The 20,643-nt window shown below is 44.1% G+C and overlaps 1 protein-coding gene across 2 annotated transcripts in view; it reads left to right on the top strand.

Annotated features, from left to right (window-relative positions):
• LOC129826655 (serine/threonine-protein kinase TAO3-like) overlaps positions 1-20,643 on the top strand; it is a 163,554-nt gene that overhangs the window by 85,130 nt on the left and 57,781 nt on the right. For both annotated transcript variants that reach the window (XM_055887616.1, XM_055887617.1), the window contains exons 3-5: positions 14,308-14,544; positions 19,487-19,558; positions 20,132-20,233. In XM_055887616.1, coding sequence (XP_055743591.1) covers positions 14,413-14,544; positions 19,487-19,558; positions 20,132-20,233 — 306 coding nt within the window. In that variant the 5' untranslated portion in view covers positions 14,308-14,412. The remainder of the gene's footprint in view (positions 1-14,307; positions 14,545-19,486; positions 19,559-20,131; positions 20,234-20,643) is intronic.

Genomic DNA, 20,643 nt, shown 5'->3' on the forward strand with positions numbered 1-20,643 from the left:
AAAAATGAAATACATTTTTTTCTAAAAATCGAAATTTCAAAAAAGACAAAATAATAATTTTATAATAAAATATTAATAATCATTTTTTTTAACTGTTAACCAAAAAATAGATAAGTAAAAAATACAAAATAAAAGTTCTAAATAATTTAAGAGCAGCTGTGAAATAACAATAGCGAGGCTATATACAGGGGGTACTGGTACAGAGTCGATGTGCAGGGGTACAGGTAAGTTGCGGAAACATCTACATGTAGGTAGAGTTAGTGACTACATAGATAATAAACAGAGTAGCGGGAGCGTAAAAGAGGGGTCTGGGTAGCTCTTTGATTAGCTGTTCAGGAGTCTTATGGCTTGGGGGTAGAAGCTGTTAAGAAGCCTTTTGAGGCCTCCTGGGTGGCGCAGGGGTCTAAGGCACTGCATCGCAGTGCTAGCTGTGCCGCCAGAGATTTTAAGTTCGATCCCAGGCTCTGTCGCAGCCGGCCACGACCGGGAGGCCCATGGGGCGGCGCACAATTGGCCCAGCGTCGTCCGGGTTAGGGAGGGTTTGGCCGGCAGGGATATCCTTGTCTCATTGCGCAATAGCGACTCCTGTGGCAGGCCGGGCACAGTGCACGCTGACCAGGTCGCCAGGTGTACGGTGTTTCCTCCGACACATTGGTGCAGCTGGCTTCTGGGGTGGATGTGCATTGTGTCAAGAAGCAGTGTGGCTAGGTTGGGTTGTGTTTCGGAGGACGCATGGCTCTCGACCTTCGCCTCTCCCGAGTCCGTATGGGAGTTGCAGCGATGAGACAAGACTGTAACTACTACCAATTGGATACCATGAAATTGGGGAGAAAAAAGGGGTCAAAATGTTTTTAAAGGAAGCCTTTTGAACCTAGTCTTGGCGCTCCGGTACCGCTTGCTGTGCGGTAGCAGAGGTAACAGTCTAGTGTAGCTGGAGTCTTTGACAATTTTTTGGGCCTTCCTCTGACACCGCCTGGTATAGAGGCACCAGTGATGTACTGGGCCGTACACACTACCCTCTGTAGTGCCTTGCGGTCGGAGGCTGAGCAGTTGCCATACCAGGCAGTGATGCAACCAGTCAGGATGCTTTCGATGATGCAGCTGTAGAACCTTTTGAGGATCTGAGGATCCATGCCAAATCTTTTCAGTCTCCTGAGGGGAGTAGGCTTTGTCGTGCCCTCTTCACGACTGTCTTATGATAGTTTGTTGGACCAAGGGACCTGAAGCTCTCAACCTGCTCCACTGCAGCCCCCTCGATGAGAAGGGGGGGGGGGGGGGGGCATACTCGATCCTCCTTTTCCTGTAGTCCACAATCCTCTCCTTTGTCTTGATCACGTTGAGGGAGAGGTTGTTGTCCTGCCACCACACGGCCAGGTCTCTGACCTGCTCCCTATAGCCTGTCTCATCGTTGTTGGTGATCAGGCCTACCACTGTTGTGTCATCAGAACTTGATGATGGTGTTGGGGTCGTGCCTGGCCATGCAGTCATGAGTGAACAAGGAGTAAAGGAGGGGACTGAGCATGCACCCCTGAGGGGGCCCCCGTGTTGAGGATCAGTGTGGCGGATGTGTTGTTACCTACCCTTACCACCTGGGGGTGGCCCGTCAGGAAGTCCAGGAACCAGTTGCAGAGGGTGTTGTTTAGTCCCAGGGTCCTTAGCTTATTGATTAGCTTTGAGGGCACTATGGTGTGGAACACTGAGCTGTAGTCAATGAATAACATTCTCACATAGGTGTTCCTTTTGTCCAGGTGAGAAAGGGCAGTGTGGAGTGGATCTGTTGGGGCGGTATGCAAATTGGAGTGGGTCTAGAGTTTCTGGGATAATGAGGGCCATGACCAGCCTTTCAAAGCACTTCATGGCTACAGACGTGAGTGCTACGGGATGATAGTCATTTAGGCAGGTTACCTTAGTGTTCTTGGGCACAGGGGCTATGGTGGTCTGCTTGAAACATGTTGCTATTACAGACTCAAACAGGGAGAGGTTGAAAATGTCAGTGAAGACACTTGCCAGTTGGTCAGCCCATGCTTGCAGTACACGTTCTGGTAATCCGTCTGGCCTTACGGCCTTGTGAATGTTGACCTGTTAAAACTCACATCGGCTACAGAGAGTGTGATTGCACAGTCGCCCGGAACAGCTGATGCTCCCATGCATGCTTCAGTGTTATTTGCCTCGAAGCGAGCATAGAAGTAAATTGACTCGTCTGGTAGGCTTGTGTCACTGGGCAGCTCTCGTCTGTGCTTCCCTTTGTAGTCTGAAATAGTTTGCAAGCCCTGCCACATCCGATTAGCGTCAGAGCCGGTGTTGTACGATTCAATCTTAGTCCTGTGTTGACGCTTTGCCTGTTTGATGGTTTGTCGAAGGGCGTAGCGGGATTTCTTATAAGCTTCCTGGTTAGTATCCTGCTCCTTGAAAGCGGCATCTCTACCCTTTTAGGTCAGTGCGGATTTGACTTGTAATCCATGGCTTCTGGTTGGGGTATGTATGTACGGTCACTGTGGGGACAACGTCATCGATGCACTTATTGATGAAGTCAGTGACTAATGTGGTATACTCCTCAATGCCATCGGAAGAATCCCGGAACATATTCCAGTCTGTGCTTGCAAAACAGTCCTGTATCTTGTCACGAACCGGCTCAGAGCCCGTAACAAAAGGGAGACAACGTGGAGATAAGGAGTAACAAAATATATTTATTAAATAAAGTAACCTAAATGCAAGTAACAATGGTGTGTGTAATCAGTAATCAGTAGTGTAATTGAGTGTTTTGGCAGGCATGAATGTGATAATGCGGTGTGTTGAAAGGTGCTAAAGCAAACAACCAAAAAGTCACAAAAAACCACAACAAAATCTATAAAGGTGTCTGCATGGAGAGAGTCTCCTCCATGAACGGGTAAGTGGTGTATTTATCCTGGGAGACACCGGGCCCAGGTGTCTCCCATGTATCTGATGACCCTGCCAACTCCGCACACCGACATCCTAATTTATTTTATTTTATTTTATTTTACCGTTATTTTACCAGGTAAGTTGACTGAGAACACATTCTCATTTGCAGCAACGACCTGGGGAATAGTTACAGGGGAGAGGAGGGGGATGAATGAGCCAATTGTTAACTGGGGATTATTAGGTGACCATGATGGTTTGAGGGCCAGATTGGGAATTTAGCCAGGACACCGGGGTTAACACCCCTACTCTTACGATAAGTGCCATGGGATCACCTTTCCTAATAAGGAAACAAGAACAAAGAGAGAATACGGCAGACAGAGTGGGAGGGTCGTCACAATCTTAGCATCTGCTTCATCTGACCACTTTCTTATTGACAGAGTCACTGGTGCTTCAGTTTTTGCTTGTAAGCAGGAATCAGGAAGGTAGAATTATGGTCAGATTTGCCAAATGGAGGGCGAGGGAGAGCTTTGTACGCATCTCTGTGTGTGGAGTAAAGGTGGTCTAGAGGTTTTTCCCCCTGCGCATTTAACATGCTTGTAGAAATGAGGTAAAATGGATTTGAGTTTCCCTGCGTCAAAGTCCCCGGCCACATGGCCACCGCCTCTGGATGTGCATTTTCCTATTTGCTTATGGCTGTATACAGCTCATTGAGTGCGGTCTTAGTGCCAGCATCAGTTTGTGGTGGTAAATAGACAATTACGAAGAATATAGATGAAAACTCTTTTGGCAAATAGTGGACTGTGGTATACAGCATATCATGAGATACTCTACCTCAGGCGAGCAAAACCTCGAGACTTCCTTAGATTTCGTGTTGTTTACAAATAAGCTGTTGTTTAAAAATATACATAGACCGCACCCCTCGTCTTACCAGAGGCCGCTATTCTATTCTGCCGAACAAGCTTAAAACCTGCCAGCTGTATGTTATTCATGTCGTCGGTCAGCCACGACTCGGTGAAACATAAGATATTACAGTTTTTAATGTCCCGTTGGTTGGATATACGTGATTGTAGTTTGTCTATTTTATTATAGATTGATTGTACGTTGGCTAATAGGACCAATGGTATAAGTAGATTGCCATCTCGGCGTTGGATCCTTACAAGGCACCTGGACCTTCATCCCTGATACCTCAGTCTCTGATACCTTCGTCTTTTTCTCCTGCGAATGACAGGGATGACTCTGACTCGTTGAAAAAAAAGTATTCCTGCAGTACGGGGTGAGTAATTGCTGTCCTGATGTCTAGAAGCTCTTTTCGGTCATAAGACACGGTAGCAGAAACATAACGTACAAAATCAGGTAGAAATAATGTGAAAAAACACAATAGAACAATTGCTTACGGGATCTTAAAACGGCAGCCATGTCCTTCGGCGCCATTCTTCATTATTATAATGGTGAGAGGTTAGCATGTCTTGGGGGTATGATTTTTTTGTGTCTAACTTTCTCTCGAATCACGGTAGCAGCCACATTAATGAAGTGTTAACTTCTTACAAATGTTAGAATTTTTCTTCCACTTTGACTTTTTCCACTTTGTAAAGTAAATGTGGAAAAAGTCAAGGGGTGTGAATACTTTCTGAATGCACTGTTCACCTGAGCTATCTACATCTATCTCACTGTACCAGGTGGCGCTCAGTGGAGTAGAGCTCTCCTGCTGTTTCAGGCTGATGTGTGTGTGTGTGTGTACCTGCGTGCATCGAGTCTTTGTAGTGCGGGCAGAGGGCACTAGTGGGTGACTCTCATGCTGGGCTGAATCAGATGGTCAGGGGTTCATTGACCCCTGTGCTGCGTGTTAGAGGTCTTCATGCATCCAAATAGTGGACGATAAATAACCTAGCTATAGCATCTATCATAGTGGATGATAAATAACCTAGCTATATCGTCTATCATAATGGATGATAAATAACCTAGCTATAGCGTCTATCATAATGGATGATAAATAACCTAGCTATAGCGTCTATCATAGTGGATGATAAATAACCTAGCTATAGCATCTATCATAGTGGATGATAAATAACCTAGCTATAGCGTCTACCATAATGGATGATAAATAACCTAGCTATAGCGTCTATCATAGTGGATGATAAATAACCTAGCTATAGCGTCTATCATAGTGGATGATAAATAACCTAGCTATAGCGTCTATCATAGTGGATGCTAAATAACCTAGCTATATCGTCTATCATAGTGGATGATAAATAACCTAGCTATAGCGTCTATCATAATGGATGATAAATAACCTAGCTATAGCGTCTATCATAGTGGATGATAAATAACCTAGCTATAGCGTCTATCATAGTGGATGATAAATAACCTAGCTATAGCGTCTATCATAGTGGATGCTAAATAACCTAGCTATATCGTCTATCATAATGGATGATAAATAACCTAGCTATAGCATCTGTCATAGTGGATGATAAATAACCTAGTTATAGCATCTATCATAGTGGATGATAAATAACCTAGTTATAGCATCTATCATAGTGGATGATAAATAACCTAGTTATATTATCTCTTGGTCTACTAGCGAGAGTTGGCTTGTTGGTTGGTTGCGGTCTCTCCCTCCCTCTTCCCTGCTCTCCGTGTCTCTCTCTCCCAGTACTGCCCCTCCCCCGCCTGCTAGAGTGGCGCCTCTTTACCTCTCTCTCTCTCTTTTCTCATTCTTTATCAGCTCCGGTCAGTAAAGTCGCTTAAAAAAATACTTTTCTGCTGCTTCCTTCACTCGGATCGGTCTGGATCTGACCAGGTCTATATGGAACGGGTCTCCATTTAAAAAAAAATTATGCATATCAGGTCCGGGTGGGAAAGCCCCAGATCCATTTCGGACTTTTTAGTCCCGTGAAGACGTTTGCGCGTGTGTGTGGCAGAGCAGAGCTGTAGAATGTAATATTCAGCAGCCTGATGGTCTTCTTTCATAGCAACACGTTTGAAGATGAATTAGTAATGGCAGCGCAGTGGCCTCGGGGAGCCCACAGCGTGAGAAACCACCGCATTGGTGGGTGAAATGTGTGTATTTGGGCAAGAGGATATGTGAGGGCATGTCTGTTTACCAATATTCTTAACGGGAGTGTATGTTTGTGTGCAATTGCAAAGGTGAGGACGTGTGTGTGCCTTCGCACAAATGCTAGATCCTCATCACTCTACTGTACTACCCCCTCCCTATCATTCTCTCTATATATATATATATATATATATATATATAAACACACACACACATGCCCATAAGCACTCACACATATGCACCCACTCATTCGCACGGACACATGCATGTATGTGGGCTCACTCGCGCGCACACACACACACATGAGCACACATGCTTCGATTTACACACACACACACACACACACACACACACACACACACACACACACACACACACACACACACACACACACACACACACACACACACACACAGACACACACACACACTAACTCCCTAATCTGTCTAAGCCGCGTCCCTAATCACATCCCTCAGCACAGTGTCATTCATAGATAGATCATGTTATTATTTCAATATGCGCGTGCACACACACACATGGTGTAAGGGGGTAGTGAGGACCAACAGCACAGTTTCAACCTGTTGTTGCCGAGTTGCATCACATCACACATTCCTGAAGGGAGGAGGAGGGGGGGAGGAGGAGGGGCAAGAAAAGAGGGAAGAGAGATGGAAGCAAAGGGGCCCTAGAGAGGCCTTGTGACCTCTTCATTTGCTCCATTTTTATCTCCGACCCTCTCCTCTATCCTTCTTTCTATCTCCAACCTTCTATCCTATCTATCTCTGACCCTCTATCCTTCTATCTATCCCTGACCCTCTATCCTTCTATCTGTCCCCAACCCTCTATCCTTCTATCTGTCTCTCACCCTCTATCCTCTATCCTTCTATATATCTATCCCTGACCCTCTATCCTTCTATCTATCTATCTCTGACCTATCTATCTCCAATCCTCTATCCTTCTATCTGAACCTTTTGATAGCTCTATCACCACGTGTGTTAAAGCGCTGATGCCCTCTCTCTTCCTCTATTCTCTTCCTCCATCTCTCTATTCTGTCTTCCTCCATCTCTCTATTCTGTCTTTCTCCATCTCTCTATTCTGTCTTTCTCCATCTCTCTATTCTGTCTTTCTCCATCTCTCTATTCTGTCTTTCTCCATCTCTCTATTCTGTCTTTCTCCATCTCTCTATTCCGTCTTTCTCCATCTCTCTATTCCGTCTTTCTCCATCTCTCTATTCTGTCTTTCTCCATCTCTCTATTCCGTCTTTCTCCATCTCTCTATTCTGTCTTTCTCCATCTCTCTATTCTGTCTTTCTCCATCTCTCTATTCTGTCTTTCTCCATCTCTCTATTCTGTCTTTCTCCATCTCTCTATTTTCTCATTCTCCATTTCTCTATTCTCTTCATTTCTCTGTTCCTTCTCTTTTCTCTGTGCTCTTTCTCATCTCTCTCACTCACCTCTCTTCCCCCCTCTCTCTCTCTCTGTTCTTTTATCTGGTGTAAGCTGTGTATCCAGATTGAGGGGGGGGGGGGTGCTCAACAGGAGGAGAGTGGAGACAGACTGGGATGATGCAATGAAGAGGGAGACACACACACTTGAAATGCTTTATATGGATTTGGAGTAAATGGAAACAAAACATGGCTTACACACACAGACACACACACACACACTGTGTTTTCCCTGTTGGCATATGTTGGAAGGGTCAGTGAAGGCTTGTAGTTTATCAATAGCTTACGGGTGTATGTATTGTTCTGTGTGTATAATTTTCCCCAGTCCAGCCAGAGACATGGCATCTATTGCATCCACAACACATGGAGAAATCTTGACCCTGAACGGTGATAAATTACTAACATCAATGGTGGAACCAATTAATGTTTTTTTAAATGTTTCAACCCATGTTTATCACGGGTATCACGTAGCAATGATAATGTGTGTGAGAACTGAACTTTAGGTAAACACAATGACGGAATACCAAGAGTACAACACAATGTACAGTATTGTAGTTTACACATTAGAACCCGTGTAACCAGGCTGTCATCCATTATTTATAGGTTATTCACACCGTTTCCTATCAAATAGTCACAGTGTCGTCCGAGGTGTGGTAACCAGCTCAGAGAAGGTCTGCTGCTGCTCAGGAGAAATACCTCATTAACCACACTACAGTTAGTTAGCATGAGAACATAATGAACTGTCCATGTCATTGTAGAGCTAGATAAGAAGTCAGGCAGGAAGCCAAGTCTGCATTTACCACACGGAACACACCATTGTTCCAAAGGTTCTACATAATCCGGGTCATTCCATGCCTTTCATGTGAAAAAGGAACAAATATGGCCATGCCTTTTTGAACAGTAGATTGTTTGATATGACATTGTATCTGAAAACAATGAATACCTCTAAGATGAAGCTCATGAGAATTACGATGATGATCATTGTCTGTGACTGTCTGCCTGGTGTGTAGGGTTGAGCGGTATGCAAATGTTCATAGTGTTTCTGTACCATACCGAGGTATATGGTATTACCGGAAGTGCACACAAGGGGCGCTATGCATACTGAACAAAAAATATAAACGCAACAATTTCAAGGATTTGACTGAGTTCATATAAGGAAATCAGGCAATTATTAATTAATTAATTAGGCCCTAATCTATGGATTTCACATGACTGGGAATACAGATATGCATCTGTTGATTACAGATACACTATATATACAAAAGTATGTGTACACCCCTTCAAATTAGTGGATTGGGCTATTTCAGCCCCACACATTGCTGACAGGTGTATAAAATCGAGCACACAACCATGCAAACTCAATCGACGAACATTGGCAGTAGAATGACCTTACTGAAGAGCTCAGTGACTTTCAACGTGGCACCGTCATAGGATGCCACCTTTCCAACAAGTCACTATATCAAATTCCTGCCCTGCTAGAGCTGCCCCGGTAAACTGTAAGTACTTTTATTGTGAAGTGGAAACGTCTAGGAGCAACAACAGCTCAGCCATGAGGTTGTAGGCTACACAAGATCACAGAAAGGGACCACCGAGTGCTGATGGGCGCAGAAACTGTCTGTCTTCGAACTCACTACCGAGTTCCAAACTGCCTCTGCAAGCAACGTTAGCACAAGAACTGTTTGTCTGGAGCTTCATGAGATGGGTTTGGAAACGCCGCCATTGAACTCTGGAGCAGTGTAAACAGGTTCTCTGGAGTAATGTATCACGCTTCACCTGGATTTGACAGATACCATGAGAACGCTACCTGCCCCAATGCATACTGCCAACTGTCAGATTTGGTGGAGGAGGAATAATGGTCAGGAGCTATTTTTCATGGTTCGGGCTAGGCCTCTTAACGCTACAGCATACAATGACATTCTAGACGATTCTGGGCTTCCAACTTTGTGGCAACAGTTTGGGGAAGGCCATTTCCTGTTTCAGTATGACAATGCCCCTGTGCAAAAAGCGGTCCATACAGGAATGTTTTGTCGATCGGTGTGGAAGAACTTGACAGGCCTGCACAGAGCCTTGACCTCAACCCCATCGAACACCATTGGGATGAATTGGAACGCTGACTGCGAGCCAGGCCTAATCGCCCAACATCAGTGCCCAACCTCACTAACGCTCTTGTGGCTGAATGGAATCAAGTCCCAGCAGCAATGTTCCATCTAGTGGAAAGCCTTCCCAGAAGAGTGGAGTCGCCCACACAACGCCATGCACATTGTCTGCAGCAAAGGGGGAACCAACTCCATAATGATGCTCATGATTTTGGAATCAGATGTTCAATGAGCAGGTGTCCACATACATTTGGTCATGTAGTGTACCTTTTCTTTTTTAAGTAGGAGCGTGAACAATTCAGTATCTGGTGTGACCACCTTTTGTCTCATGCATAAAGTTGATCAGACTGTTGATTGTGGCCTATGGAATGTTGTCCCACTCCTCTTCAATGGCTATGGAAAGTTGCTGGATATTGGTGGGAACAGGAACACGCTGTTGTACACATCCCAAACATGCTCAATGGGTGACATGTCTGGTGAGTATGCAGGCCATGGAAGAACTGGGACATTATCAGCTTCCAGGAATTGTGTACAGATCCTTGTGACATGGGGCCGTGTATTATCATGCTGAAACATGATGTGAGGCCGGCGGATGAATGGCACGACAATGGGCCTCAGGATCTCATCACGGTGTCTCTGTGCATTCAAATTGCCATTGATAAAATGCAATTGTGTTTGTTGTCTGTAGCTTATGGCTGCCCATACCACAACCCCACTGCCACCATGGGGCACTCTGTTCACAACGTTGACATCAGCAAACCGCTCGCCCACACAACGCCATACATATTGTCTGCGGTTGTGAGGCCGGTTGGATATACTGCCAAATTCTCTAAAACAACGTTGGAAGCGGCTTATGGTAGTTTCAATTCTCTGGCAATAGCTCTGGTGGACATTCCTGCAATCAGCATGCCAATTGCACGCTCCCTCAACTTGAGACATCCGTGTCATCGTGTTGTGACAAAACTGCACATTTTAGTGGCCCTTTATTGACCCCAGCACAAGGTGCACCAGTGGAATGATACATTCTGTTTAATCAGCTTCTTGATGTGCCACATGGATTATATTGGCAAGCAGAAACGCTCGCTTACAGGGATGTAAACAAATTTGTGCACAACATTTGAGAGAAGTAAGCTTTTTGTGCATATGGAAAAATTCTGGTATTGTATTTCAGGTCATGGAACATGGGAACACTTTATATGTTGCGTTTATATATTTTTTTCAGTGTACACTTTTTTCTACGCACTAAACAATTTAGGCAACGGGAATCTTGATCCAGAAGGTGATTGAATGTCTCTGCTGTAACCAAAAGCTTGATCTTGACATCTAGCCACTTACAGTGACTTGCGACAGTATACACCCCCTTTGGCATTTTTCCTATCTTGTTGCCTTACAACCCGGAATTAAAATTGATTTTTGAGGGGGTTGTATAATTTGTTTTAAACAGCATGCCTACCACGTTGAAGATACAAAATATTTTTTATTGTGAAACAAGCAAGAAATAAGACAAAAAAACTGAAAACTTGAGTGTGCATAACTATTCACCCCCCCCCCCCCCCCCCCCCCACCACCACCACCAAAGTAAATACTTTGTGGAGCCACCCTTTGCAGCAATTACAGCTGCAAGTCTCTTGGGGTATGTCTCTATAAGCTTGGCACATCTAGCCACTGGGATTTTTGCCCATTCTTCAAGCCAAAACTGCTCCAGCTCCTTCAAATTGGATGGGTTCCACTGGTGTACAGCAATCTTTAAGTCATACCACAGATTCTCAATTGGATTGAAGTTTGGGCTTTGACTAGGCCATTCCAAGACATTAAAATGTTCCCCCTTAAACCACTCGAGTGTTGCTTTGGCAGTATGCTTAGGGTCATTGTCCTGCTGGAAGGTGAACCTCTGTCCCAGTCTCAAATCTCTGGAAGACTGAAACAGGTTTCCGTCAAGAATTTCCCTGTATTTGGCATCATCCTTTAATTCTGACCAGTTTCCCAGTCCCTGCCAGTGAAAAACATCCCCACAGCATGATGCTGCCACCACCATGCTTCACTGTGGGGATGGTTTTCTCGGGGTGATGAGAGGTGTTGGGTTTGCGCCAGACATAGCGTTGTCCTTGATGGCCAAAAAGCTAAAGTTTGGTCTCATCTGACCAGAGTACCTTCTTCCATATGTTTGGGGAGTCTCCCACATGCCTTTGGCAAACACCAAACGTGATTGAATACATATGCACGCACCACTTTTCCATTTATAATTTTTTGAAAAAATTTATTTAAAAAAAAACAATTTTACTTCACCAATTTGGACTATTTTGTTTATGTCCATTACATGAAATCCAAATAAAACTCCATTTTTAAATTACAGGTTGTAATGCAACAAAATAGGGAAAACGCAGAGGTGTGTGAATACTTTTGCAAGGCACTGTAGATAGAAAGTTACCAAACCATTTAATGCATAGCTAGACCCCTGAACTGGATTTAATTTCTTATAGTTCTAGTTTATAAGCAGTAGCATAGCATGGACTCAGGCAGCCTCCGCCTAAGTTATTCCCAACACAAAACAAAATACAAAAAATACTATACAGTGGGGCAAAAAAGTATTTAGTCAGCCACCAATTGTGCAAGTTCTCCCACTTAAAAAGATGAGAGAGGCCTGTAATTTTCATCATATGTACACTTCAACTATGACAGACAAAATGAGGGCAAAAAATCCAGAAAATCACATTGTAGGATTTTTTATGAATTTATTTGCAAATTATGGTGGAAAATAAGTATTTGGTCATTAACAAAAGTGTATCTCAATACTTTGTTATATACCCTTTGTTGGCAATGACAGAGGTCAAATGTTTTCTGTAAGTCTTCACAAGGTTTTCACACACTGTTGCTGGTATTTTGGCCCATTCCTCCATGCAGATCTCCTCTAGAGCAGTGATGTTTTGGGGCTGTTGCTGGGCAACACGGACTTTCAACTCCCTCCAAAGATTTTCTATGGGGTTGAGATTTGGAGACTGGCTAGGCCACTCCAGGACCTTGAAATGCTTCTTATGAAGCCACTCCTTCGTTGCCCTGGCGGTGTGTTTGGATCATTGTCATGCTGAAAAAACCCAGCCACGTTTCATCTTCAATGCCCTTGCTGATGGAAGTAGGTTTTCACTCAAAATCTCACGATACATGGCCCCATTCATTCTGTCCATTACACGGATCAGTCGTCCTGGTCCCTTCGCAGAAAAACATCCCCAAAGCATGATGTTTCCACCCCCATGCTTCACAGTAGGTATGGTGTTCTTTGGATGCAACTCAGCATTCTTTGTCCTCCAAACACGACGAGTTGAGTTTTTACCAAAAAGTTCTATTTTGGTTTCATCTGACCATATGACATTCTCCCAATCTTCTTCTGGATCATCCAAATGCTCTCTAGTAAACTTCAGACGGGCCTGGACATGTACTGGCTTAAGCAGGGGGACACGTCTGGCACTGCAGGATTTGAGTCCCTGGCGGCGTAGTGTGTTACTGATGGTAGGCTTTGTTACTTTGGTCCCAGCTCTCTGCAGGTCATTCACTAGGTCCCCCGTGTGGTTCTGGGATTTTTGCTCACCGTTCTTGTGATCATTTTGACCCCACGGGGTGAGATCTTGCGTGGAGCCCCAGATCGAGGGAAATTATCAGTGGTCTTGTATGTCTTCCATTTCCTAATAATTGCCCCCACAGTTGATTTCTTCAAACCAAGCTGCTTACCTATTGCAGATTCAGTCTTCCCAGCCTGGTGCAGGTCTACAATTTTGTTTCTGGTGTCCTTTGACAGCTCTTTGGTCTTGGCCATAGTGGAGCTTGGAGTGTGACTGTTTGAGGTTGTGGACGGGTGTCTTTTATACTGATAACAAGTTCAAACAGGTGCCATTAATACAGGTAACGAGTGGAGGACAGAGGACCCTCTTAAAGAAGAAGTTACAGGTCTGTGAGAGCCAGAAATCTTGCTTGTTTGTAGGTGACCAAATACTTATTTTCCACCATAATTTGCAAATTAATTAATAAAAAATCCTACAATGTGATTTTCTGGATTTTCTTTTCTCATTTTGTCTGTCATAGTTGAAGTGTACCTATGATGAAAATTACAGGCCTCTCTCATCTTTTTAAGTGGGAGAGCATGCACAATTGGTGGCTGACTAAATACTTTTTTGTCCCACTGTATATATATATTTAATATTTTTTACGGTATTGGAAATCATATTGTCATTATTTGGAAATAGTCCGGTATACGGTATAAACAGTATATCGCCCAAGCCTACGTGTGTGTGTGTGATCACGTGGCCCTCTCTATTCTCTCTCTGTGTGTTTGTGTGTGGAAGTGATGCACCAATGACTCACAGCGAGCGGCTGCAGCTGTCCTCTGTGTGTGTGTGTGTGTGTGTGTGTGTGTGTGTGTGTGTGTGTGTGTGTGTGTGTGTGTGTGTGTGTGTGTGTGTGTGTGTGTGTGTGTGTGTGTGTGTGATTTTCTGCATGGTTGAACAACAGGACGAGATAGTGAGCATGACCATCTCCTTCCCTTTCCTCTACCCTGCCAACTGTCCACGTGACCAACACACACACATGTTAAATGGTGATGAGTAGGATACGGTTGTAGACAGGGGTTGTACCGATTCAACACTTGATTTGTGTGTATGTTTCTGCATGTTTATCCTGTAGGTCCTGGTTGGTAAATGTCATCTCGATATGCTCTATTGTCCATTTAGTTGACAATTCATGTTGTGAAGCGATCATATTAATAAACCAATCTGATACACTACATGTCAGCTATTTGTTGTGTGTAGGCCTTACTCCCTCTCAAACGTGTATGTTTGTGTTCCGTCCAGGTTGCTATGGTGAATGCGGGGCACGTGGATGAGGAGGAGGAGCTGCAGTGAGGTGGAACACCGCGGTAACCACGGTACCGTCTAGCGCCCACCCGCCCACCCACCATGCCCTCGTCCACGCAGAAGGGAGTGCCGAAGGACCCCGAACAGGCCGACCTCTTCTTCAAAGATGACCCAGAGGAAGTCTTCTGTGACCTCCACGAGATCGGCCATGGCAGCTTCGGGGCCGTCTACTTTGTACGTGAACTGAGATCCTGACGTATACAGGTTCTGGGTTGGAGACGTGCACATCAGCTTAGCTCTAGTGCCACTCCAGTTAGGAGGCTAGTAGTGATAAAGTAATAGTAGGGGTTATACTCTTGAAAGAGTAGCTTTGACTTTACTATTACACAGAACTAGCTGGCATGGCTAGAGTATACTCTATTTATTTTGTGGTTGATGTTAGTCTGTGGCTATGTCAGAGTCCAGGGACAAGATCACACACTTTCTCAAGGTTGTCTGAGATTAACTCTCTGCTGCCATTTCCGTTAAGTTTCTATGCTGCGTTTCTTTATCTGGTTGTCACTAATGACACAAAGCCTTTGATTCTAAAGCAACGCCGGGAGAGAGAGAGAGCGAGAGGACGAGTCTGCCAGCACCAATCCCTCCATCCTTCTCCTTCTCATCCCTTTCCTCTACCCCCTCCTCCCTTCTCTCTATCCCTTCCCTCTACCCCTCCTCCCTTCTCTCCAGCCCTTCCCTCTACCCCTCTCCTCCCTTCTCTCCAGCCCTTCCCTCTACCCCTCTCCTCCCTTCTCTCTCCTCCCTTCTCTCTACCCCCTTCCCTCTACCCCCTTCCCTCTACCCCTCTCCTCCCTTCTCTCTACCCCCTTCCCTCTACCCCTCTCCTCCCTTCTCTCTCCTCCCTTCCCTCTACCCCTCTCCTCCATTCTCTCTCCTCCCTTCCCTCTACCCCTCTCCTCCCTTCTCTCTCCACCCTTCCCTCTACCCCTCTCCTCCCTTCTCTCTCCTCCCTTCCCTCTACCCCTCTCCTCCCTTCTCTCTCTCCTCCCTTCCCTCTACCCCTCTCCACCCTTCCCTCTACCCCTCTCCTCTCTTCTCTCTACCCCTCTCCTCCCTTCTCTCTCCTCCCTTCCCTCTACCCCTCTCCTCCATTCTCTCTCCTCCCTTCCCTCTACCCCTCTCTCCTCTCTTCTCTCTACCCCTTTCCCTCTACCCCTCTCCTCCCTTCTCTCTCCTCCCTTCTCTCTCCTCCCTTCCCTCTACCCCTCTCCTCCCTTCTCTCTCCTCCCTTCCCTCTACCCCCTCTCCTCCCTTCTCTCTCCTCCCTTTTCTCTTCCCCCTTCCCTCTACCTCTCTCCTCCCTTCTCTCTCCTCCCTTCCCTCTACCCCTCTTCTCTCTTCCCCCTTCCCTCTACCCCTCTCCTCGCTTCTCTCTACCCCCTTCCAAGGATGCAAGGCTGGTGGAGAAAAGGCATACTCTGAAGTCTTTCCTTCTAAGACAGCTGTTTTGTGGGTTATGTGGCAAGGACAGCTGGCGATGGATGGATGGATAGATAGTAGGGCATTACTACTACATAGAATCCAGTCATTTTCACATAAGGCTACAGGACTCAATGTCAGCCTCGCAGTCTGGCTGATATGGCTGGCTATAGAGTCCTGGTGCCTTTTATTGTCCCCCTTGACACTGTTCTTTTGATAGTAGTTCAGGATATTTTACTGGACCTGGGTTGGCAGGCATTACTGCTCTTCTGAGTCCAGTCATCTACCAGACAAGGCTACAGAAATAGAATTACACAAATCGACTTATTTTAAAGCGGCAATCTGGGATTCGAAAAACAACAGAGGTCAATGGCTATGTATCATTAATTTAAAAGTCCAGAAATGCATGTGCCAATCCCAGATGAACCCTTTTTAAGTGTTCCAGTCAAATTGCCGTAGTTTAAATATTTTTTTATCCTGTTCTAGTAATTACATTTCTATGGCAAAAGTACCATGTCACCAAACCCCACTGCGTGAGGATGAGGTGGTCAGTCTGTCTAGCTGATATGGCTGGCTATGATGAAATCCTTGTGCCTTTATTGTGGTCATTGACATACTTCTCTACCCAGCTGTCTGTGATCTACAAGAATAGCTTATTGGGAGATTTAGCTAATTTTACAGGGATTTTTCTGCCATTTAAATTATTGGGCTGGCCACCAAATGTTTTTTCAGGTCGCTTAAATCCAAACAGTGTAAAAAAAATCAAATGCTTTCAGTGTAAACTTCAATGTCTTAAAACAGATATAACATATGGAAAATATTCAGACCCCTTGACTTGTTCCACATTTTGTTACATTAGTCTTATTCTAAAATGGATAAAAAAAAATCCTCATCAATCTACACACAATACACCATAATGACAAAGCAAAAACTGTTTTGGTAATTTATTACAATTTTTAAACGGAAATATTACATTTACGTAAGTTTTCAGGACCATTTACTCAGTACTTTGTTGAAGCACATTTGGCAGCGATTACAGTCTGGAGTGTTCTTGGATATGATGCTACAAGCTTGGCACACCTGTATTTGGGGAGTTTAAATATTATGGGGTGTTGTGTGTAGATTGCTGAGTTTTTTTTTTTTTTATCCAGTTAAGAATTAGGCTGTAACGTAACAAAATGTGGAAAAAGTCAAATGGTCTGAATACTTTCCGAAGGCACTGTATGTAGAAAATATATAATCTATGAGAACTAACAATGACCAAAATAAGAGCTAGACAGTCAAGGAGAATTGCAAAGTCCAAAAACAATGAATATAGCAGTATATATACTACCGTTCAAAAGTTTGGGGTCACTTAGAAATGTCCTTGTTTTTTAAAGAAAAGCAAGTTTTTAATTGGTCCATTAAAATAACATAAAATTGATCAGAAATACAGTGTAGACATTGTTAATGTTCTAAACGACTATTGTAGCTGGAAACGGCTGATTTTTTTTAATGAAATTTCTACATAGGTGTACAGAGGCCCATTATCAGCAACCATCTCTCCTGTGTTCCAATGGCATGTTGTGTTAGCTAATCCAAGTTGATCATTTTAAAAGGCTAATTTATCATTAGAAAACCCTTTTGTATTTATGTTAGCACAGGGAAAAACTGTTGTCTGATTAAAGAAGCAATAAAACTGGGCTTCTTTAGACAGAACAGCGCAAACTGGCTCTAACCAGAATAGAAAGAGGAGTGGGAGGCCCTGGTGCACAACTGAGCAAAAGGACAAGTACGTTAGTGTCTAGTTTGAGAAAAAGACGCCTCACAAGTCCTCAACTGGCAGCTTCATTAAATAGTAGATATTCCATTAAAAATCTGCCGTTTCCAGCTACAATACTCATTTACAACATTAATCATTTCTACACTGTAATTCTGATCAATTTGATGTTATTTTAATGGAGAAAAAATGTGCTTTTCTTTCAAAAACAAGGACATTTCATAAGTGACCCCAAACTTTTGAACGGTTGTGTCATTTAATCTTATGTTTGAGAAAAATAATTGTATTAGCCATGGCAAAATGCATAGGAAATTACCTTCAAAACTGCAAACATTTCTCTCAGCTCCATGGAGAAATGTGTAGAATTGCAGGAATTTGGCTTAAATTCAAATATTTCTCTACACCGCCAAGAGGGGGGCCTCTAAAATGTAGCCATGCCGAGGGGCATAGACTGTAATGATGTTCTTACTGTGTGTAGGTGGGCCACCAGCAGGTTAAGTACTGTGCCTAGCTTCTAGCTTCTTTGAATAACAGCCTGTTTCCTCTATGCTCATATCTCAACTCGGGGGAGTTTCCTGTGATGTTAAAATCTGTACTTTCATATTTTTTTTCAGTAACTCCTTAAGTGGAGATGTCAATGAAGAGAGACAGTTGATTATTGTTTCCAGTTTGTTCTCATTTGACCCGGAGTCATCAGTCAGTTTGTTAGGTACACCCATCTAGTACCTGATCGGACCCCCTTTTCCCTACAGAACAGCCTGAATTATTTGGGGTGTGGAAACATTGCTCAAATGGTATCCAGAGACCTAACTTGTGCCAGGAAAACACTCCCCACACCATTACACCATCAAAACCAACATGTATTGTTGACACCAGGCAGGATGGGGCCATGGACTCATGCTGCTTATACCAAATCCTGACTCTGCCATCAGCATGACGCAACAAGCAACAGACAATGTTTTTCCACTTTTCAATTGTCCAGTGTTGGTGATCATGTGCCCACTGGAGCTGCTTCTTCTTTTTAGCTGAAATGAATGAAACCCGGTGTGGTTGTCCGGTGCAATAGCCCGTCCGTGACAAGGAACGTCTGAGATGCCGTTTTGCACACCACTGTTGTACTGTGCTGTGATGTACCTGTTTGTGGCTGTTAGCACGATTCTTACCATTCTCCTTCAACCTCCATCAAGCAGCTGTTTTGTCCCACAGAACTGCCGCTGACTGGATGTTTTTTGTTTGTCGCTCCATTCTCAGTAGATCCTAGACGCTGTGTGAAAAGCACAGGAGGCTACTGGCACCGGCGTGTCTGGCACCAACCATCATACCACGCACAAAGTCACTTAGTTCACTAATTTTGCCCATTTTAACTTTCAGTCAAACAGATACTGAATGCCTGTCTACTTGCTTTATATAGCAAGCCACGGTCATGTGACTGTCTGTAGGAGCAAACCATTTTTTTTAATGGGGTGGTGTACCTAATAAACTGGCTTCTAACAGTATAAAGATGTATCACTATAATTTGACCCATTTGTACCAGATTTTAGACTCCAACTGGATGCTGTCTATGTTTCAGATACTTATTGAATAGAATATCAAGTGCTCCTCTTGGGTTTGCAAATGAATTGACTCTGGCAAGGACTATTCACTTACTACTAGTAATTTACTAAATGTGAACTGCAGCACAATCTGGTTAACAAATTATGGTCTTAATACTGATGACGGCTCTATAAAAGATGGGCCCATATCCTGTATTCATACCACTGTGGTGTATTTATATAGAGATGCCTGTTCTCACATCCACCCTCCCATCTCTCTCTCTCTCTTTGTCTCTCTCTCTCTCTGTGTCTTTCTCTGTGTCTCTCTCTCTCAATCTCTCTCTCTGTCTCGCGCTCTCTCTGTCTCGTTCTCACTCACACCCTCCCCTGTCTCTCTCCCCTACAGGCCAGAAACTCCTACTCCAAAGAGGTGGTGGCCATCAAGAAGATGTCCTACAATGGCAAACAGACCACCGAGGTGAGAGGACAACTCCAACACACATTAAAATCACTCACTGACTGCTATACTGGCCAAACCTAGTCACTCAGTGTGTCCACTATAACAATCACACCTAAGGTTAAACATTCCATGGCCAGCTCTCACTCGCTCAGAAGTCACTCTGACCACAGATGGTCACAGCTCACTTTGAACTCAAACTAGAATGGTCATGCCTCAGGCCTTGAAACAGCACTAACTTACTTGGAACTCATTCCCCCTGTCTGCTTTATCAGTCACACCTCAGTCCTTGAAACAGAGGTTCAACTTTCCATGGACAACACTCAATCAGTCTGAGGTCCTTCCCTATGGACATTATGATGGTCACAACTCACTATCTTTGAACTCACAACCTGGCCTTTCGAACGGTCACATATCAGGCATGTTAACAGAGGTTCAACATTCCCTGTGATCCACAAGGCCTTGTGTTGAGATTTATGTCAGGGTTGGGGTCAAACTCCTCTCTTGTGTAATTGTAACTGACCTATCCATAAACTCTCTCTCCTTCTCTCTCACTTTCTCTCTCCTTCTCCCTCTCCTTCCTTTTCTCCTCAGAAATGGCAGGACATCATCAAGGAGGTCAAGTTTTTGGAGCAGCTGCGCCATCCAAACACCATTGAGTATAAAGGCTGCTACTTGAAAGATAACACTGCCTGGGTCAGTGGACTGTGGCAGAGCTGCATCAATGTCTTGCTCTCAATTTCAATTCAATTCCAACGGCTTTATATTCATGGGAAACATATGTTTACAGTGCCAAAGCAAGTGAAATAGATAATAAACAACAAAAATGAACAGTAAACATTACATTCACAAGAGTTCCAAAGGAATAGAGACATTTCAAATGTCATATTATGTCTATATACACTGTTGTAATGATGTGCAAATGGTTAAAGTACAAAAGGGAAAATAAATAAACACACATGGGTGGTATTTACAATGGTGTTTGTTCTGATTGCCCTTTTGTTGTGGCAACAGATCACAAATCTTCCTGCTGTGATGGCACACTGTGGTATTTCACCCAGTAGATATGGGAGGATATCAAAATTGGATTTGTTTTCAAATTCTTT

This window comes from Salvelinus fontinalis, chromosome 28 (assembly GCF_029448725.1).
Source record: "Salvelinus fontinalis isolate EN_2023a chromosome 28, ASM2944872v1, whole genome shotgun sequence".
NCBI lineage: Eukaryota > Metazoa > Chordata > Actinopteri > Salmoniformes > Salmonidae > Salvelinus > Salvelinus fontinalis.